The 22,820-nt window shown below is 49.3% G+C and overlaps 1 protein-coding gene across 2 annotated transcripts in view; it reads right to left on the minus strand.

Annotated features, from left to right (window-relative positions):
• Window positions 1–20,787, minus strand: part of ACOT7 (acyl-CoA thioesterase 7) — a 121,554-nt gene extending 100,767 nt beyond the window's left edge. The window contains exons 1-2 of one of the 2 annotated variants that reach the window (XM_074975531.1): window positions 20,619–20,787; window positions 7,655–7,772 (exon numbers count right to left, since the gene is read on the minus strand). In XM_074975531.1, the coding sequence (XP_074831632.1) occupies window positions 7,655–7,772; window positions 20,619–20,659 (159 nt within the window). In that variant the 5' untranslated portion in view covers window positions 20,660–20,787. The remainder of the gene's footprint in view (window positions 1–7,654; window positions 7,773–20,618) is intronic. The other variant, XM_074975530.1, reaches the window with a different exon arrangement.
• Window positions 20,788–22,820: the final 2,033 nt, after the last annotated feature.

Here is a 22,820-nt window from a genome sequence, read left to right on the forward strand (position 1 = left end):
CTGTATGGGAAGAATATTGGAAATATCTTAGTAGTGACTGACCACTAGACCTGGTACACTCAGGTCTACCCCACAGGTGACCAGAAAGCCACCATTGTAGTACAAGTATTGTCAGAAAAGTATTTTTCACTGTTTGGACTCCCAACTCGGATACACTCTGACCAGGGGCGAGACTTTGAGAGTCACCTCCTGAAGGAGGTGCTGAAGGTGGCAGGAATAAAACAGTCCAGGACAACCCCTTACCACCTACAAGGTGACCCTCAGGCAGAACGATTTAACCAAACTCTATTGGATATGCTGAGGGCACTGCGCCCGGAGCAGAAGGCATCCTGGAATCAACATGTTGCCTTTTCGGTGCACCCCTCCAATGCTATGAAGAACGACGCTACCAGAGCCACCCCGTATTTGCTGATGTTTGGACGAGAACCCAGACTACCCATAGACCTACGCTTTGGGGTGTCAGAGGATGGAGAAAGCAATGAGACATCTACAGTATATTTCCCGACTAAGGGAAAAGCTGCAGGATGCCTACCGTTTGGCTACAGCAGCTGCCTGCAAGAACACAGATTGTAACAAACACCAGTATGATGCAAGAGTGTGCCCACAGGAGCTCCAACCTGGGGACAGAGCTCTTCTGAGAAATCTAGGTGTTGCTGGCAAACACAAGATTGCTGATAGATAGAAGGCAACACCCTACCTGGTGGTGGAAAGACTTAGGGACCTGCCTGTTTACAAGATTAAACCTGATGGTGAGTCAGGGCCAAGGAAGACAATACGTAGAAACCTCCTACTGCCTGGGGGAGAATTGGTTAGTGCTTTCTGAGATGGACTATGACAAGACCGGGGTGAAAAGGAAGTTCAAGGCCACATCCACTACCCAACACAGGCAGCTGTGGATCTAATCTACTCTTACCCAGCACCTCAGAGTGACTCTGAAGAGGATGAGGCCCCAATGGGGCACCTTAGAATGGGAACGAGTCCCCACATCCTATCGAGGGAACATGGGGAAAGTTCAACATCTTCAGTGCTAAATCCCAAGGCAGACGACATGTTTAGGCCTGTGGCTGGAAACCCGCCTCCCACAGCAAGACTAGTCTGGGATGATGAGATTGTCCCACTTTCAGACAGTCTGGAGGAGAACCAAGCATGTGCAGATACACCTCAATTAGCAGACAGAGATGTTTTTGCCCAGGACACCCCTGGGTATGAGCAAGAGATAAAAAGGCCTATGCCAGTACGAAGGAAATCCTCAGGAGGGCCCCCCTTGCTGCTGTCCTCAGAAGTGGCTCCCACAGCCCCTATTATGCCCATGCTCAATAGGCGAGAGAGTTATAAAGCCCGTAAATAGACTAACTTACCAGGCACCAGGAGTGGTTGGGGGCGAGGGATGTAATACACCTGGCGCACAGGCTCATGGAAGCCATAGTGGGTTTTTTCAGACCCTTAGAAGTGAATTCACATGGATGGTGTAATCAGAAGTGTGATTTGCTGGGATGACAAATTCCCGGCTGGGGGGAAGATGTAACCCTTCTGCCGGAAGGCACTGGCAGCAATCAGGACTGGGTTCAACACCTAGGGATTCCTTTTCATCCATCTCACACAGAACCAGCTCAAGCCCCCACTCAGTAGCCTGGGAACGTCACACACCCCTAGGCACCTCGGAGAGGCAATGTTTCCCCACTCGCAAGCACAGAGTCTGAGTGTAGAAAAGGACTTTTAATAAAAGAGGCAGAAAAGTCAATTAGCACAATCTTGGGAAAACACCACACCCAGAGTTCATAATCAATCCTCAAGTAACTGTCCCAGCTCAATTGCATTGAGCAGCGTCCTGGGCCTCTCAGGCTCACCAGTCCAATACTGTAACCAGCCAACCCACACACCCAACTTTCTCCACATACCCCCAATTCAAATGCCCCACTTACAGCTTGGTCCAGTCCATGCAGGCCCTGACACCTCACCCTGATGCATTCCCTCATGGAACCGGAGACAATGCCAGCTTTGCGCCAGCCCGGTGTTCTGCTTGCCAGCGACCAGCTGGTAGGAGGAGCCACTTGCCAGTCACGCCGCCCGCTGATCCTCCTACCAGCTGCCTGCTGGTCATGCTGTCCATCTGTCTGCTGAGTGTCTGGCCTGTGGCAAAACCCTGTGATTTCAGCTCGATACCTACCAAAGTGGAGTCTCATAAAAAAACACTAGTATCCAGCTCTATCCTTTAACAGGTGGGGAGGACTAGTCAGTCAAACCAGGTTTATAGCTATATGGCCAAGGCACAGGCAGGGCCAAGGCATTCAGTTAGCTGGTTCAATCCATATCCCTCCATCTGCTTTACAATGCTTTAAACCAGGGAGCCCTGTGTAATCCATGTCTTATGCAGTTATATTGACTGCCCTGTCCCCTACAATGACTAGGAGCACTGGTGAGATTTCACAATTCTTATACTGGGTGTTAGCATAAACCGTGATTTTACAACATGTTTCCAATAGACAAAATTTCATTGCTTCCTTGCTACCCATCAGTCTTTGTTTGCAAGGTATCATGTATGGACACCTTTGCATTTTCATGCAAATGATCTCTGGGAGACACATTCCTCCCAGCCTTCAGCAGCACTGAGTTCCTGCTGGCACGTTCCTTACACCTATATAAATTCTAGGAAGGACTCTGTGGTGCCCAACTAAAGAATGTTACCACATATGTGGTTTAATTAGTTAACTATTGTAATGCTGAAACTCACAATACCAAAGCATTTTAGAGCCACCCTCCTCCTCTGCTCCTAACCCACCCAATACTGAAACATGGACTAACTGAATGTGCCAGAGAAGCAGAAGTTGTATAACTCTCTTAGATCAGCTCAGGTCTCAGGGCTTCTAGACACTGAACTCACTTTCGTAAGTTTCTTTATGCGACAATATTTAGGGCTATTTAAAACCAGGGACATACTTTCAGGTGCTCGTCTGTGTGGATTTTAGGGTTAGTGTCACTGACACACACACAACCAGGTGCTTCCAGAGCCCATAAGTGTAAACAGTGGGATGTCTCCCACTTTGATTTGCGTGACTAGAAGGGAAGAGCCATAAGAGAACAGGAAGTGCACTCTTCTGCTCTCGGTTTCCTGACTAACGGGGGAGAAGGAATGGGAGCAATGGAGACGTCCACTGGCACATTGCTTCTTGAGAGGTGCAAGGAGCCAGGGGTCACAGGCGGGCAAAGCATGATCGATGTCATGACTCGCACTCCATGATCAGTCCCGAAAGACTGCTTGGCCTTAACCTTGATTCTTACAGTTTGCAAACTTCACTCTGCCTTGCAGCACCTCCCCCAGGGCCAGGCCTTCAGACAAATCAGGTGCCAGGCAGACCTCAGTGCCCACAAGTTGGACCACTGAGGTTTGACTCAGACCAGCCCCAGCAGGCACCAATTTAGAAAAGATCCACTTAAATTTGCAATACAAAAAAGATGCCAGGTTTCACCACTACGTCCGAATCACCACCTTCCTCCAGACAAGAAAGTTCCCAACACACGAGGCCACTTTTGGGGAAAATGGCAGAGCCATAAAATGACATTGTCACTAGTCTATGGAAATCAGATATGCAAATAGCTCCCTGGAAAAATCTAAGCAACAAAGTGAGTCACTCAGTCAAACTTATCATTTTCACCATCTCTAGTTTCATCTTTCCCCTTCCTGTTAGAGAACCGGGCTGTAGGTCAAACAGCTTATCTGCCAGCTTCATCGCACAAGAACGCACTTGCTTTAAAGCCTACCGGGATGAGCAGCAGGCCAAGCTGCCGTATGTCTTCCAGAAAAGGGCCCTGTTCAGATGCAGCCTCGGAGCTGCACCGCTTGCTTCTACATGTGCACTTCATGTTTCTACAGACAACAGGCCTGCAGTCAAGACTTTGAGCACATAATTGTAGTCATCCAGGTAGATTCACACCCACCTGGAGCCCATCAAGTCAACAGCAGGACTAGATTGCGAGATCAATCTCTAAAAGACAAGCTGCTCCTTTGGCATCTAGCCAAACAGATCCAGGTTAAAGGGTTGTGCTGTTCCTGAACTTGTCAGAGCTGACACATGCTGACCAGCACTATGCAAGGAGCGCCTTCCCCCTGTACTCCACCTAATGCACCCTGGGGATGGCCCACTGAGTGATGGCTGAGATGACATTAGGCAGATGTCACCAGAGGCGGCTTTGCTGGGACCAAGAGGGGGTTCTGTATGCTTGTTTGCAATATGGCATTTTGTTATCACCAGCAGGTTTACTTGTGAGCACTTTTTTGGTATCTGTTCTCAGTCAGGGTCAGAGCCCCATCCTGCTAAGATTGCAGTCACACAGACAAAGCTCTGACTCAAAGGAGCTAGCCATCTGCCGTGTCAGACTAGGACAAACAGGAGGAGGAGGAGGAGGACACAATTCACACAGGTAATGAAGAACTCATTCAATTATATAAGCTGCTGACTGCTTCAGCTAAGCCATCAGAGACAATTAGCAACACCCACAGGAAACCTCTAGCTGATCATTTCAGACAGTGTTTCTGTTACAGTAAACTCTTTCATATCCAGCAGCCCCATGACCAGGAGGTTGCCGGATATTCAAATATTCTGGATAGTAAAGACGCATACCTAGCAATGCGTAACACTACAGAAAAACAAGATTCGATATTAAACAAATGTATGCATGACACTTTATTTACAAAGAGTTGTATTGTACACTGTAAACATACTGTTTTTGCTGTATTTGTATTTACTCTCACTATACTGTGAGTAAGTAAAATTTACTTATGCTTAAAGTACCAGTTATTAGACTTCTGGATAACAGAATGCTGGATATGAAACCAAGAGTTTACTGTATTAATTTTCACAGAAATGACTCATGGATACTGGTGTACTACCAGTCACTAGGAGCACGGCAAAGATTGTTGAACACCACACTAGATTGTATTTGAGAGTAGCAAGAAAGATGGAAAAATACTATCATAACACAAGTAGGCAGAGCGGTATGACATCTCAGGCAGTCCACTTACCCAGAATTGATTCCAGATGGGAATCTGAAGTACATACATTAAACCACAGTAAACCCATGTGAACACCTCATTCAGAATTAAAGTTAACTTAATGCAGTTCAGCTTTTAATTGACTCAGTGAACTAAGCTAAACTGAAATTAGGCAGCAATATAAGAAAGGATAATATAATTAATACAAATCATTACAGAGTTATGGAAAATAGACTAACACTACCTTGATTTTTTTTTTTTTTGAGGTGATTACAAGCATGGTAGATAAAGATGACAGCACTGATGCAATGACCTTCTGCAAAGCATTTGACCCAGTACCAGGAGAATATCAAAACTACAATGATATTCACAAGTTTACAAGGGTCATGTTAAATGAGTTAACAATTGGCTTGCAGAAAAGTGATAATGTAAATGTAAATCACAAATCAATGAATGGGAATGTGCCACGTTGGCTCCCACAAGGATCAATTCCTGGCTCTGCATTATTTAACATTTTACCCATGATGTGGCAGAAAACACATGATCACTGAAAACGTTTGCAAGTAACAAAAACTGGGAGACTAGCAAATACGGACGAGAACAGGTCACTGACTCTGAACATGGCATTGCCAGGTAAACCAGACGCAGGGAAACTGCATTTTAATGCAACTAAATGTAAACGTATATATCTAGAAACACAACACACAGGTCATACCGACCGCATGAGGGGCACTCTCCCAGGAAGCAATGATGGAGACAGATTGGGGTTACAGTGGATAATCAGCTGAATGTGAACTCACGGTGTGCCATTGTGGCCAAAAGCACTAATGTGATCCTAAGATCCATAACAGAAGAATCTCAGCTAGGAGAAGAGAGCTTCTTACCCGTTTCCAACACTTGTCTGACAAATGCTGGAACACCGTGCAAAGTTCTGGGGCCCAAAAATTCAAGAAGGATGTTGATAAACTAGAGAGGGGTTCAGAGAAGAGCCACAAGAGTTAAGGGGTTAGAAAACCTGCCCTTATATTGACAAGCTCACGGCACTCCACCTATTTACCTCACCAGAGATGGTTAAGAGGTAACATGATGTACCTATACAGGGAACAAATATTTTACAGTGGGCTCTTGCATCCAGCAGAAAAAAAGTACAACCACTGGCTGGCAATAGAAGCGAGATAAATTCAGATTAGAAATCAGGTGTAAATATTTAATGGTTAAGTGGAACAATTTCTCAAGGGATCACAATAGATTCTCCATCACTGACAATTTTTAAAATCAATATTGGATGTTTTTCTAAACATCTAAATATGTGCTCTAAAAATTATTCTGGGGAAGCTCTACAAACTCTTACGCAGGAGGCTAAACTAAGTGATCATAATGATCCTGGCTTGCTTAGGGACCACAAACATCCAAGAGATTTAATCTGGCTTAATGAATCCTCTTTAAATTCACATCTTTAGATTAATTCAGATTAACTTTCCTGACTGTGTCTCAGCACAGACAAGGCCCTCTCCACTTCTGGAGACAGACTTGCAACCTTCATGTTCTTGTCACAGTAGCAGTGTGTTAACAGATATTACAGAGAGGACAGCAGACCACATGCACTCTTCAACAAGTTACAGAAACACTTCTGGTAACACCAGTTGAAAACCCCACACAGCACTGTTCCAAGAGCAAAGATACCCTGCACTGTAGCAGCAAGGGCAGTGACCAGTGGTGAACTCCCCAATACCCGGCTTTGAACAGTCCAAGTCTGAAAGGTCAGAAAGAAAGACTGAAGTCTAAGGCAGCCCTTGAAAGACCTCAGAACAGTGCACCTTCTTGGAACATCAATAGAAAGATCACAGATAAGCTGTAAACCTTAGAAGGTACCAGTCCAGCCTGGCTTGGGCATATCAGGTCTCTGGTAAGTAGAGACAGAACTTGTGTTTCCAAAGCAGTAAAAGAAGAGGTTGAGTATGAGAAATGCAGTGTTCCTCTCTCCAGAAAATCTGAAGCCTGGGGAAATAACTCATTTGGAGTATACTCCAAGCCACTCACAAATCTTTTGACCTTTAACGACCATGAGATCTCTCTTTCAATTTCATTCTAAATGGAATAGAAAGGAGGAGGAAATTGCCTGTTTCACCACTCCTGCCTAGCACGAGGTCTGACACTACCAAGGGTTTTCCACTAGGTGGCAGTTCCAAACAAAGTGACACCAATGAAACACCTGATCAGACTCCTGTATAGGAACACAGAGCTAAGGGCTAGGTCTCTTACTCCCATTTACTGCCTTGGTCTGGTTTCTTCAGTGGGCCTAATCATGCAAGAAACAAGAGCTAAGGCTGCATGACTAAGTGGAAAAAAAATGCAAAGCTGAAGGTTCCAACACAGCCCAGTCACAGCAAACATTCAGTGTAACAGCAAACACAGAAATGCCAAGAAAACCCACAGGATGTGAGAACAGCACACAAACGACTTGTGGGACACCACCCTCAGTCGCTGCCATAGCTCTCCCCCATCCTTGCAGTTCTTTCCTGGGACGTTCTCAATTAAACATGTACAGACTCACGTGGGTCTCTTCCAGGTAGTTACTAAATGAAATAGGGTTGCAGTGGTTTTACACTGGACCGTATCGAGCTGCAGCTGGAACGGATGAGCTGCAGTCCCCAAAATACCTACCCCTGCCTGGGAATTGCAGTGTCGGGTGCTGATGATGGCCCCCGCCTCTTCAATCATTTTCAGGATGGTCCCCCCGTGGACATTCCCTGCATTGTTTGCATCATCCGGACGCATTATCCTGCCACAAAGAGAGAAAGATGCAATATCTCATACTTCTATTCAATGCTTACCCCTGCCCCCTCACCTACAGAGCTGCTGGAGATCACCACAGCGCAGCTAATCCCATCACTTCGAGTTCAACTCCAGCCACCGTGTCTTTCCCGCCCAGAGGGAGCAGTGAAGCTAACCAGCCCCAGACGTGACCTCCATTTAACCGGAGACCATCGGACTGAAGGAAGTTATTCAGAAAGCACTGGATGAGACAGGCCAATAGTTTCCTGTTCATTTCACTTCTTACTTCTTTCACAACTAATCTGATACTGGTGAAGGAGGCCAGAGTCCCAAATGACATCCCAGCTCTCCTCATACCAACCCCATGTTAGAGGATCTTCAAGTGCTTTACAAGCTGTAATTAAGCCTAACACACCAGCATGTTCATTCAGTACAATCCCCATTTCACAGAGGGGCTAATGAGGCACAAGGCCCAGAGGGGCTCGCCCCACACCAGTTTGGATGGACATAAGAGCACCATTCTCCCTTCCGGGAGAGTCCATCCAGAGTAAGCAAGATCCCCTCAAACAAACAACTACCAATACAAGCAGCCTCCTTCAAAGCACAGCTGTTAACAGTCCACCTGTCTGTGCTAGGAGACTGGCCCAAAGCAAACAGTGGTTGGCAGGAACAGTCAAGTGGTGGCAACGATTGCGAGCAGACAGCGCCAAAAGCATCAACAGGCACCATGTCCCACCAGGACTTGGCCTCCCACTCTGTTGCAAGGCAAGATGGCTTGACACACACCCACTGCACAGCTTAGTAAACTGAGGGTGTCACTTCCAGCAATGGGGAATTCTGAGAATGGGGGTCCCGTTGAACGTGACCTGTAGGTTTCATGATGACAGTCTATGCAGCACACAAACAACCCTAAGTGAGCCACAAACTTAGCAAGGTGCTTTTCCCGTCACAGCTTTGAGACAGACCATATTAGTGGACTATTCATTTCTTGAAAGCCACTGCATAACAAAACAAGAGCGTCCTGCTCCCACACCCTCCAAGGCGGGAGGGGAATTCCAGAATGCTGTCAACAGACCTGCCCTGCACTTGGGCAATCCAGACGGTGGCAGTGCTGTCTCATGTCACAGCCGCTGTACCCCCATTAGAGTAAAACACTGAGAAGTAAAATCCATGGTAACCATATCTTCTCCCTTCCTTGCCATAACCATGGTTACCAAACCACAAAGCCATGTCAGCGATGGAGTGTGAAACACAGTGACGCTTAGAAAATTTGACATACATGCTTGGCAAACCTGATGAACCAATTCAACCTCATTTAGAGCAGGAAGAGGAGTGATGGTCTCTTAGCATAAACCCAGAGGGAAGTCTAATGTGGCATTGCCTGCCAGAGTGGCCCCTGGAAGTGTGAGGTCTAGAGAAGAACTAACGAATGTCACTTCCCAAACCAATCCATCATTTCCAGGGCCAACCAAATGCACCAGCCCGTGGGGCTCCCCAAAGTGTAGGGCCCAGAGCAGTCAGCACAATCTGACATACCTTAGGGGTGGCTCTGTCCCCTGCAGAGCTGTGGGTAACGGAGCAGCCCCCACACCACCACTCCTGCAAACGCCAGCTGACTATCCCCCTTGGTAAGGTTTTCACACAAGGTTCTCTCTGCACTGGGGCAGCGAACCCAATGGTGGAGACTAGCACCCCAACTATGAACATACTCCACGCCTGCACAAAGGTGTGTGCGCCAGAAAAGGTAAAGGTGGGACTGGAACTCAAAGCAGCTGGGGGAGCTGCCACAGCAGCCACGAGCGAGCCAGGGAGTAGGACCTGCAGGGGCTGGAGAGGGCCTGGAAACAGGGAGGAGCCCCTGGGATAGTCCTCTGCGGCCTGGAACCAGCAGCCCACCCCTGCACACTCACCATGCCCCAGTATTTCCCCTCACCATCCTGTGGCCCCACGTCCCAGGGAGCCTCCTCCTTGGCTGCTCTGACCTGTATCCTCTCAGGCAGCTTGCAGCAATCCTTCACCTGCTCAGTTTTATGGTACTACATCAGACCTTCTCCTGCACAGGTCAGCTTTTAAAGCCCCTGAAAAACTAAAGCACCATGCAAGCACCATGACCACACCACAGCATCTAACCACTGATCAGACTTCTGCACGATGAAGCAGACATGAGCTGCAACTGCTAGCTTCCAGACAGCATTATCTACTCTCAGAATACAAACCAAGGCAGTTACTTCTTTGTTTCACAGCTGCACAACTGGTAGCCTGTTTATTATTATACCAAATGGTTTCCAAAAAGAGTTCAGTTAAAAGAAAACTAATCCTCTGAATAATTGTGGATTACTGTATTGATGGGTTTAGGAGGTAGAGATTATCCCAGGGCATGGCTGAGCTAGAACTCAGGTGCAGAAGTGAATTCAAGAAGCAGTTACTTCTCTGCAATTGGGGTCACGTGCTGGATAGACAGAACCCTGGAGGGATGGACCATTGGACCAATCCAATCTACAGCAGCCACTTCCTACGTTCACAGGAATTAGCAGAACATAACAGAACAAACCCAGCAGCACAGTACTGGCTAATAGAGAGCAGCTGCTGGGGGCGGGTGGGGGAGGCACTGATAAAGCAGCCTTTAAATGAAGTGCAAGAGACTTCCGACCCTCCAACAACTACTTTCTGCAAAACCAGTTGGATTCCGTGCAGGCCGTCTCTTACAAAGAGATGGCCCCTTGAGGACGAGAGTAGCACAGCGAGAGGAACAACTGGTTTTTTTAAAGTTGCTGGCCGTTCCAAAAGATTCAGGTCAAACCAAGTTCAGATCTTTGGGGAATTTTCAGCACCATTAAAGCCAGTTTAGTTTGGGTCCAACAAAACCAGCCACAGATCCACAAGCTTTTCTCCCCAGGTATTTTTAAAGGCTTGGGTAGAGGTGCCTGGCATAGAGCACTTCAATGCGTAGTTAGGACAATCACCTGGAACGTGGAAGACTCAGGTCCAAAACATGAGGCTATTGTCCCTCTCATTAGCCAATGACTATTCAAGTATTTTACATGAAGCACCCTCCCCACCCAGGATGCCCAATAGCCTGGCGGTCAGAGTGGTCACCATGGCATGGGGTGGCTCTGCATTCCAGTCCCTGTTGGGGGTGGGGGGGAGGGAGTGCCCGGCACCCTGTGTTAACGGCTTAATATGGGCACCACCACCTCCTTGTCCCTGGGCTGTTGTAGGGACGGCAGCCAAGTCCTCTGTGAATTTCCCTCTCACACACACACCCCGCCCGGATCCCCTGCAACACAGACTATATAGCCAAAACTATTTGGGAAACTGCAAGTTCACAAATACTCCCAAAAAACCTGCATTCCTGCAGTGCAAAGAATGTCAGTATGAGAGAAAAACAGCTCAGGTCTCATGAGCAGATGGACACCACCACCACCACCACCAGCAGCCAGATTTACATACAACCTGACTGTCTATTCAGCTACAGCCACAGGTTGCTGCAGACAGCTTCTTCCTTCGGAGAGCTAGCATAGCCTCAAGTGCCGTCACTTATCTCTGTCCTCCTTGCCTGGGAGACTTGGACTTTGTTGTTCTCCCACACGCCGCTAGATACCACCACATGCAAGAGAAGCCTGGAATAACTCGTACCAGATACACTGACAGGCCATCCTCCTGAGGAGCTGACAGAGCCTTTGACTCTCCGAGTAGTGAGCCCAGAGTCAGATGTGAGGTTGCACTCATTCATTATTTGCATCACATAGCACCACTGGTGATGTCATTTCTGCTGCTCCAGGTCAGCCAAGTGTATCAAATTAAGACCCTCGTGGCTACCTGTGCTGCCCAATCAAAAACAGGAAGACAGGCGCTCAACCAATCAGCGTGACTTGTTTAAAGCTAGCAGCGTAGAAACCACTGCACTAAATAATTAGGAAAGGAGAAAGTCACTCCACAAAGCTGCTGCATTCGCTGGAGAGCTCATGTACACTGTATCCAGCTATGCAGTAGCCAGTTCTAGAAGCACATGGCACCACAGTTCTGCAAGTTTCTCCCCAGCCCGTGACAAGACACTTCTGCCCAGAAGCACCAAATGGCCAGCCTCCACAAAGAACTCCCCCGCTCTTTACCCTGGGTCTGATCCTGCATGGAGCAGAGCTCCTGCCACTCCCACTGATGAGGCAGATGTTCAGTGGTTCACAGGATCAGAGCCTTGTGAAACAGAGAGAGCGCGAGCGAGCAGCAGCAAGGAGGAAGAAACATTTTTCCATTTACTAGCCTGCAGTAGCTTAACTAAGAATCAGCCACTCAGCAAGGGGAGCAATTTGTGGTGTTCAGCCACAAGCCAGCCTCCTTAAGCTCACCCACCTGTTCCAAGTCATTGGTGACAGGTGTGGGAGGGAGATTTATAGGGGCATGGAAGAGAAAGGTTTTTCACAGAGGCTCATAAAATGACTCATTTCCCTTGATATCAGCCTAGCTGGCCTAAAAGATTGTAGTGCAAAGGTGGTGCCTAGCTAGCCAGGCCAGCATTGCTAGAACAGGCAGAGGTATGACAGGTGTTACACAAAGCCTTTAAACATTTCCTGCTTTCTACCATCTTCTAGCTGAAGAAATAGTTCCCCACATCACACCTCACAGCACAAACCGAGCCTGGGCCAAACCCACCACTTAGGCCCTGGGTGCGCCAAGTGGGGGGCGGGTGAAATTTCATAAGAGAGCAAGCACAGCACGATCAGCTGCTCGATCTCTCTCTCTTCAAACTGTTGGAATGGGTTCCGGTTTGTATGGCTGGTCGTCGCATTCACGCACCAGTTAGTAAGTGCTTAAAGTAAAAATGTTATTTTCTTACATTTGCTGAAAGGTTTTTTTTTGCTTCCCCCTTTCATATGAACATAACCAAAATGTCCATTGGTTTGGATTGCATTAGATAAGTTGTTACATTAGATAAGTTGCTGGTCACAGGGACGAAAAGTGGGACCCAGCATGAACAGTTTGCTGGCCGCTGACTTAGGCAACCCCAGGTCTGCTGCTCCTGGATTTGAGACATTCACATCCCTGAGACTATGTATATGCTACAAACCCAGCAAGGACACACAGCTGTAGCATGGTCGCATAAACACTTAACACAGCAATGCACAGGATTTTCCTGCTCCTGGAGGAAAGCCAACCCTGGGGATACTGGAAGTGGGCTGACAGAATACTTCCACTAGCATGTATGTGTGTGTCTGTAACTGGGCTCAGAGCAACCTAACTATGCTGCACAAGGCGTAGTCCTGAGCAATGTGAATCAAGTCAACCCAAGGTCTGAGCGTGGACTAGGCCTGCAACACACAGCTAAGCTGGCATAAGCCCCGGTACAGACATTCCAGGGTTGACAGAAGAATTCTCCACTATCCTGGCTGCTGCCATTGAGGGGGTGAATTTACTACAGCAAGGGTCTACATTACAGCATAACAGCAGCATAGCTCCAGAACACCACTGTAGCTTTTCCAGCGCATGCCCCAGTTGTCAGGGCCTCCTAGATAATGAATGAGCTAGATTCCATGGGAGCATAGCACCATGTGCAGCTGGATCCCCATAGTGAGTCTGGGCTCCAGAATCATCCCAGCTCTTCCTCCGTGTCATGGGTTTAACCAAAAAGCTCAAGAACTCTGCCAACGCCCACGGTACAGCCAAGACAGCACATGGGAGTGGTTGCTCTGACTGGATGCAGTTAAGGTCAGAATGTCACTGGCTGCACAACGTTTCTCATTTGGCAGCCCTCTCGTGCAACCTAACAAATTCAAGTCTTCTGTTCTTTGATGCTTGTGCAGACTTGCCATCACGGGCACCTGCTGTATCAGTGCTGGGAAGCCAGTAAAGCAGAAAAAAGCAGAATAATTGCTTGTAAGTTACTCAAGAGTAGCATTCACTCCAATTTTTTCCATTCATGTGTGGAATAAATTTTGTTATACGTAACAAGGTACATGCAGCTGTGCACCGCTATAGAAACACAAGCAGTGAGTGTTACAGGCGCTCTGCTAATCAGCTGGGCAGTATTTGAATCTCTCCTGGATGGCCACCCAAGCACTCAACTTACACACACCACCACTCAAAAGTTGCCATTTCACTATACAGGCTCTACCAAGTCTAGCATGAGACCTCAAGAAATTATCCCTTAATCTCTCTGGTTAGAGTTCCCACCAAGCATTGCCTCTTGGAACAGGCAGGGATGGTGACTCTTACTGCTACATACAGCAGGGAGAACTGAAAGCATCACACAATCCCACCTTGGGGAGAGGCCAGCTGATCTGATGGTAGGCAGTATTAGCTGCATGGAAGTTTGAGGGCAGCTGAATGCACCTCACATTCTGCAATCCAGCTGTTCCAATCCTGCTTCTCAATCATTTCATGTCCAGGAAGAAAACTGCACAAACAACTGTACAACTACACTCAAGTCACAATTTGCCATAGCCCAACTACACTTGCCATTTTAGAGCCATCAGAACAGAAATTTACAGTCTCGTTTTTACATTTAGTAAGACAGAAGCTCACACCACACTATATTGTCTGCCCTTCAGATATGGAATATCTTTGTAACCTTTTCTCTGTAGCTCTACCAGTTAACCCAGGGGGAGCTCTCACCTCACCAAAGCTAGCAGAAGCCACAGGACTGCTGTAGGCATCTTAAGACAACATCCAGTACCTGGATTCTGTGGGAGCACGAGCACCTGGTGGCCGGGCCTCACTCGCAAGGCAGAATGACCATACACTCCATCTTGGAACGCTATCATACAACGGCGGGAAGGTCTGAAGCCAGGCCAGGAGAAAGAAATCAGAAAGTTGACAAGTAGTTGGAGAGTCCCCAAAGAGAACATCCTGACAAGCAGATAGCAAGCCCCCAAAGAGAACAGCTGGGGCTAGTAGCTGGAAGCCCCCCAAAGAGAACATCTTGGTTGTACAACATCAGAGGGTCCCAGGGGAGGTTCAGAAAAAGACCAAGGACAGAGGAAATCTTGTAACATGTTCTGACAGGCCGGGAGGATAGAAAGCCCAAATTAGGTAACAAACGCTTTAATTGGCCAGGTATCGAACCCCCAAGTAAGAAACAGTATAAAAGGTGATTTAGCAGGAATAAGGGTGTGGGCTCCTGGACACAAGGCAGAGGCTAGCAACTTCCAGTCCAGACAGCAGACCCCGGCCTGATCACCCGGACATCACCACCACGAAAGGTCCCAACCAAGCCGCATCTCTGACTTGAAGGGCCGCTGTAACGTAGTTATTGGTGAGATGTGGGAGCATTGGATGTTATTGGTAAGTCACATGTAATTATATATAGTTATATGTAACCTAGTATTTAGCCTATGCCAAATAAATAAATATATATATAACAAGTGTTAAGTAATTGTAGTTACGAATAAATGAATAAATCACTATTGGTAAATACCACTAGCTGGTCTAGCTGGGTCTGTATAGAGAATCATTGGGACTTAGAACAGCCACAGGGCATTGTGGTGTTCACAATCGGAGTGTTATTGTTCCTGATACTCATAATACTGTGGAAACGTAGGTTTTAAAGTGGATACACTGAATCATATATTGCTGCTACACTATATCAGGCTGCTATAAAGGTGGAGTGGTTGGTCCCGGGCCACCCGACTCCCCCCGCTGTATCACACCCCCCGCGCACCCACAGGACCCGGAGTAGGTCGGCACATCGTCAGATTCATAATGAAAACTAGGTATATCACACTCCCACTCACCTTTTGGGCTTCATGTTCACACACAGAAATTTTACTCCTTTTTGAAGGGTACATACAGATAGTCGCACCTGCAGCACTCTTTCATGACTTCAGCATAGGAAACACACACAATGAAGTCCTACAGAATTCTGTGGTTGAGCAGTGCTCTTATCTGCTTATGAAGTTATCACATGAATTTGTGTATGGAACATTCCAAGTCCTCCATGAAGACTATGTATTCAGAGATGAATATATTCTGCTCTAGTCAGAGATCATGACAATACAAAGTATGCTGGGAAGAGGGATTCCTCTGAAGCTAGCCAACAGAAGTTAAAGCAGCAATTAGAAATATCTGATATATTTATAGTTAGGGAAGGGAATAGGCAGCCTTCACTGCTTATCTCCTGGGCAGGAGCACAAAGGGCATTTAAAGAGATACTTTTAAAGTTAGAATTGTTTGTAAAGATTTTCTGTAGAATACACCAAGGGCTTGTCCCCCTCCATATTAGCGCAGACTGGAAGACAAGTGTCCATGATTTTGAGGGGTGAGCGGGACAAAGATGCTTAGAGCCATAAGACCCTTACAGAGTTTAACACCATATAGATCCATAAGATGACAGCACTGCTGTGCATCTTCTATGAACAAGCTATCTGTAATATTTGCTCCAATGTAATTTTAGATTGTTACACACACTGGAATGAAAAGCAGTCAAGCAGCACTTTAAAGACTAGCAAAATAGTTTATTAGGTGAGCTTTCGTGGGACAGACCCACTTCTTCAGACCATAGCCAGACCAGAACACACTCAATATTTAAGGTACAGAGAACCAAAAACAGTAAGCAAGGAGGACAAATCAGAAAAAGAAGGGGGTCTGTCCCACGAAAGCTCACCTAATAAACTATTTTGCTAGTCTTTAAAGTGCTACTTGACTGCTTTTTCTTTTGATAGTGTATAGACTAGCACGGCTTCCTCTCTGTTACTACACTGGAATGAGGATTCATCGTTACAGCCCAATAAAGTCTCACACTCATCAGATCAAAGGACAGATCATTACACAGTGATTCACAAAATGTGCAAATTAAACCAAAGTCCCATTTACACTGATGAGCCAATAACACACACATTAGCCATTGAACTTTGAGACTGCTTTTAACTTCCACTGAGCTTTTTACTGACTGACCCCTTGAGCAGAACAGGAAATACTTTGTGCTTCTCCGAGTATCAGTTTATCACCTGTCAGCGTCGAGAGGTGCAGGTTCCTTTTCAGTTACCTGTCCCTGCAGTCACCTCTGATGTCTTCTGTGGCACAGGACTCAGCAAAGGAGCTACGCGGCTCTATGTCTGAGCCCTGAGGAGATGGACACATTGACAAACGCAAGGAAGAGCTCATGTCAATGGACCAGTGGCCCCGGCTAGTCAGAAAAGGGACTGGCCAGGTGTACAGTGAGGAGCAGATACTGCGGGAGGCAATAGGCATTTTTATAAATAAAACAAGTGTCAGGACTGACCCTATAAAATCGTGACATCTGTTCAAAGAGCTGCAAGCCCCGCAAGCCTAAGCGAGTGCGCGGTGCTGCCCCAGCGGCACCGACACACAGGAAGCAGCTACATGCCTGAGAGTCAGAAAGCTCTGCCTTGCTGTTCTGAGCCTCACCATGCACCCATCCAGCATGGCAGGTGCAACGCTGTGTCTCGGGGGGCACCAAGCCTAGGTACAGGGCTTGGCATTGGGGGAGAAGCTGAGTGAGCTCCGTCTGCCAGTGTGCTCATCCACCCAGAAGTTGGAGCCCACCCAAGTTTTCAGTCCTAACTACACCACTAGTGTCTGTATCTTTCACCCTGGGGGCATCTCTTCAAAACAGGGAGACATTTATTGAACTATAAGCTAGTCTAGACTCAAACTACTGACAACGCAAGACGAACAGCACCATGTGATTTGCTCAGTCTAGGACACAACAATCACTCGTTGGACCATCCTGGATCAACAGGACACAAGTATCCACTACCACAATTCAGGCATTCCCTCAGTCTGTCTCTCTCCTGACACCTGTAAGGGACTAGTCGTCCTTCACACACACAGGAAAGTCAGAACCTTATTTACGGGCTCTACATTTAAGCCAACTGTCCTAGCAACACCTACTGTGTTTCTGAGAAGCTGACAGACTACACTCTAACCCCACCACAGCTGAATGCATTACCCCTCATGCCAGCTGCAGCCCTTTTCAACAAGCAAGGAAAGTCTGGTCCTGACCCTGTAACAAATGCTGTTCACAAACTGACTGTGCACAAGTAACCTGCAGGACACATGGAACAGATGGAAAGCCAGTCTCTTACTGGTAGAGCTCACCAACATCCTCAGCACTCTTAACAGACTCTGCCCTTTAAGGTTCTCACACAGCCTAGAACCCACCTGACCACCATCAGCTACTGTTGTGACGCACACAAGTGCTGTATTCCAACGTATGGTGCCCACCTAACCTCAGCCCAGAGCCTATGAAGACTGCTCTCCCAAGCTAGCTAACTAAAGTGAAGTCAAGCAGAGCCATTCCTGGTGTCACCCCAGATTCGGATTAGTTTCATTTTTACAGAGTCACCGTTGTGGTTGTTGCAAATATTGCAGGCGAACATTAGCCAACAGTTTTGTTGTAACAGATTTTCCACTTTCCATTTTATAAATGTTTATTGTATAAACCCAAACACCTCTGCCACGCTGAAGGTATAAATCAGCAATCCCACTGAGATCTGAGAAAGAGACTAGCACAGGGTGGCCCATGCCAGCATTAATCCCATTTCTGAGAGTCAAGCACATGCCTACCAACAGAGTTCTAAAGCTCTGTGCTTCCCCTGCCTGCAGAGAACCTGCCAGCAGCTTTATGGCTGCCAAAGTTAGACTAGAAGTTTTTTTCACTTCCAATGCTCCCTGTGCTACATTGCCAATTCCTGCAAGGAAGGGGAAAGAGCAGCAGGCACACCACCCATCCGGATTAGTTTCACCCTCACCTCTCAGCTACGTTTGATCTGAAAACAAACGTACGAAAAACACTGGGATTCTTTATACCAAGAGGCGCTGTTCTAAATCTCTCTGCCAACTTCACTACCAACAGCCAAACCTGGGCCTGACAGATTAACTCGTACTCTCCAGGGTTCCCTTTCCCCTGAGTGACAAAACTCACTGTAATTTATGCCCACTGTAGTCAGAGATTTATTGAGCTGCCCAATTAATTGCAAGCTCACTTACAAACAGTACTGTTTTCCTACTCACTTGGAGACCAGATGTCCTGGCTTCCTGCAGCAGCATTAGTACTATATTGCTTAGATGTTATCAATCAGGGTAAGATGCACCAGTCATCTTCCCAGCTCCTGGAAGCAGTTCTCAGAACATAGGCCCATCCCAACCCATATCATTTTCATCTTGCTTAAGCTGTGCAGTAGGCCAAAGGTAAACAGGCATTAATGAAAAGATGCCAAGTCAGATAAAGCTCAGCAACAGGAAAAGCACCTTTGATTTTCTTTTTTTAAATAAAGATCTTGGCAGGAACACCTGTAACCATTTTACAAAAGAAACAGATCCACATAAGCCTGTCTGCAGGGCAAGGAACAAAACAGCCCGGTTCAGGACAGCCACAGAAACATCCAGAGTAGGCAGGATAAATCAACGTCATTTTTTTTAACCTGAAATTTAGTCCCCCAGACAAGAGGCACTAAAATCAAAGTTCATCAGGAATGTTTATTTGCTTTTACCTTGGCTGCCCTCAGACTCCAGCAGAGACCATGGCAGGGACACCGCACAGAACCCTGAAAGTACAGCTACGACACGCTGCTTCTGCAGCTGCAAACCAATTGCTAAAGTTAGGCTACGCTATGGCAGTGTTGTAGCTACAGAAATTGAAGCTTACTCCAAACTGGCTGGACATCAACATGTACCAAAGGGGATTTAACTGTAAACATATCAAGGGAGAAGACCATCTTACCCAAAGGACATTCTCATGTAGTAACACAATAATGCAGCTTCATGCTGTCTTTCCAGTAAGGAAGAAAGTAGCTACATCTTTGTCATGCTGCCCCATCCTCCTGCCAACAAAGCCAGACAGCCAGGGACAGTATGGGCTCAGCCTCCCATCTCTCGACATATTACAGCAGTGGTTCCTAAACTTTTCAGCATGACGCCCCCCCCCCTCCTTTGATTTCTGAGAAACCCTCACACCCCTCCACCTCTTCTTTACCATCATCCAAGCCCCCCTTAACAAAAGATTCAATTAGTAATTTAAAATGAACACAAACTTGATATAAAAATGTTATTTGAAATTAAAAATAAGCACAAATAGTTTTTTCTTGGCCCCCTTGGAGGAGCCTGGTCCCAGCTGCCCACGCCAGGCACCCACATGCCCGAGCCCTGTGCTACCACAGCTGGAAGCAAAGATCAGTTCTTTCTTGGGGTGGGGGAGTGATGGGGGGGCTGGGTCACCTCACATCCCCCTGGAATTTCTTCACCCGCCCCAGTTCGGCAAACCGAGTATTAGAGGGAACAGGGAACTCTGGCCAATGAGGTGCTGACTCCCGAGAAGTGTTATGCACTGAGCGAGACCAGACACTGGATTTACTACAATAAACCCTCCACGTATGCGGCTTCAAGGTGCGTGATGCGAGCTGCGCACAAACTGAGGCTGCTCTGCAGCCCCCTGCCCAGCCGCAGGGCTGCCAGCGGGCAGCAGCCAGGAAGCCGCCCAGCCCTGGGGGGCTGTTCAGTTTCCCACTGCGCAAGCAGAGGGGAGCCGGGCGCCCACCTCCCCGCGCCGTGCAGGAGGACGCGCCTGGCGCGGGGGCGCTGCAGGAACACAGCCGCGGGGGCTCGAGGGCCGCCTGCGCTGTCCTGGACAAAGCCCGGCCCGGCCCGGCCCGCACAAGCGCTCGGGACACGGGCTCGTCCGGCCGGCGCGGCCCTGCCCACCACAGCGCCGACCCCACCCGCGAGGGACGGGCAGGGCAACAGCCCAAAGGAGGCGGGAGCCCAGGGGCTCCACGTGCCCCGCGCCGGCGGGAGCCGGAGCCGGAGCGCGTCCCACGGGCCGGGCGCCGGTGGGGAGGGGGAGGGACCTGCACGGCGCTCCCGCGCCCGGCGCCTCCCGGGCAGGGCCCCGCCCCGCTACCTGCTGAGCTGGATGGCGGCCGGGCCGGCCCGCGCGGACATGGCGGCGGAGCTGGGCCCGATCTGGGCGCGGGCGCGGAGGCGGACGCCGCCGGCTGCGATGAATGGAGACGGGGCGGAGCGTGCGCAGGACCCGCTGCTGCGCTGCCTGGGTTGGCTCCGACCGCCTGGGAGCCCCGCCCCGGGCAGCGTGAGGTCATGGCGCTGCGTCATCCCCTGCCGCTGTGATGTCACGAGCCCACATTTGACGTCGCTGCCCGGAGGGATGGGGGGGGGTCTCGCGGTAGGAGTCCCGCTCCCCCCCCCCACTCCCGCCGGCCGGCTCCCGCTCTGCCTCATGCTGCTGAACCCCGGACAGACCGTGACCCCAGGTCCACGAGAGCCAGCCTGGCTGGGCAAAGGGGGAGGCCCTATTGGAGGCTGAGGGAGAGCCGAGCTGAGACCCCTGTGTCCCAAAACACCCACTTGTCAGCCCCCACTCCCAGGGCAACGGGCCCTTAGACCCAAGCATGGCTGGAAGCGCCGGAGGGAGGAGCAGGACGGCTGGCCGGCAGGGAGGAAGGGAAGGGCGCAGGCCCGGTCTGGTTCCCCCATTCCACGGGGCAGGAGAGCTTCAGCTCATCATGAGAACTGCTGCAGCAGCAGGCAACACTGCAGCCTGGAGAGAAACTCACCAGAGCTGGCAGCACTGCAGCACCGCCACAAGTACGTGTGCTGCTCTCTGGCATAGGCAGCTACCCCCAGGGGCTACCTTGCACAGGAGGCAGATGCATCAGCCGCACCACAGTGACCCACTCTCCCTTGTTCTGCCTCCAGGCCCAACTCAACATGAAAAACAAATACCCCAGCACCACTGACAACCACAGAAGCAAGGCCCTGAGAGCACCTCCCAGTACAGTACTCCCCCACGTGACCCCAGATGGGTCAGCAACTCCCAGCATGGCTGACAAACTCACCACACTGACCACAGGGCAGTCCTAGTGTTTATGTCTAAAGCAGCCTGCATGGGGGCCCAGGTGAATGGTCTGGCTCAGAAGCCTTCATGAGGCATTGGGGGTTATGGATGTACTGAAGATCTGTTTCCAGAATGTGTTTTAATTTAGAGGTGGAGGAGTTTTCTGCCTGCTGTAGTATGTTGAGTCGCCTGCCCCAGTTGGTGTGTAAACAAAGCTTTGCATGACATGCACAGTGGGAGGGGTGTTTGCTTCCTAACTCAGCACACAGACACATGAAGTGGTAAGTGCCCCTCTACCCAGCCACCCCTACTGTGCTCAGCCACAGTGCCCTCTTGCCCCTGCCACCCAGATGCTGTGGCCACAAACCCTGGCCTTGCCCCCACACCGATGGACCAGCACCGCCCCAGTAAACTCCTGAGGCCTCCCAACCCGACCCGACCGCCTGACATAAGTCTCCTGCCCTGTGACCCCTCCACCCCTGCCCTGACCCTCCCACACACCCCAAACCTCTGCCCTCGCTCCACCACTTTCCACGGTCTGCCCAGAACTCCCCACAACAAATCCCTACTGTGATGTCTGCACCCCTCCTGCCTTGGCCCTCCCACATGCCCCGAACCTCTGACCTCCCCACCCCAACCCCACCCTTCCACCCCCTCATCACAGCCAGCCCCCAAACCCACCACTTCTAAGCCTCCCACCTAGCCCTCAGTGCTCACTCTACCTACCACACTCCCCCTGCCCCAAGCTGCCCCACACCAAACCCCTGCTGTGACACCCCTGCCCAGGCCCCATCACTCACACCGAACGCTGTGCTGAGTCCCACCACTCTGCCCATCCTCCAGCACCCCCACTCTTTGTCCTGAGCCTGATGCCCAACCCCTGCCATCACCTCTCCACCCCTACCGCTGCTGTCCAGCCACCCAGCTCAGGGAGTGGCCCCACCACCAGCAGCAGTGCAGATGAAAGGGAGGCAACACCGTATTATACCAATCTTCCTTCTGTGCTGCGGTTAGCGGTGGCACTGACTTCTGAGCTGGGTGACCTGCCAGCAGCCACTGCTGTGCTGCCACCCAGATCCAAAGGCAGCGCCGCCATCAGCAGTAGTACTGGCAGAAGAGTGGCAGTCCCATACCATGCCAGCCTTCCTGCTGTGCTGCTGGCAGTGGTGCTTGTGCAAAATTACCTGGTGATCCTAAAGTGAACGGCCACGCTCGGGCATGCTAGGGTGCATTGCATGGGCACTTGAA

Source organism: Carettochelys insculpta, chromosome 23 (assembly GCF_033958435.1).
Source record: "Carettochelys insculpta isolate YL-2023 chromosome 23, ASM3395843v1, whole genome shotgun sequence".
In the NCBI taxonomy this organism is placed as follows: Eukaryota; Metazoa; Chordata; order Testudines; family Carettochelyidae; genus Carettochelys; species Carettochelys insculpta.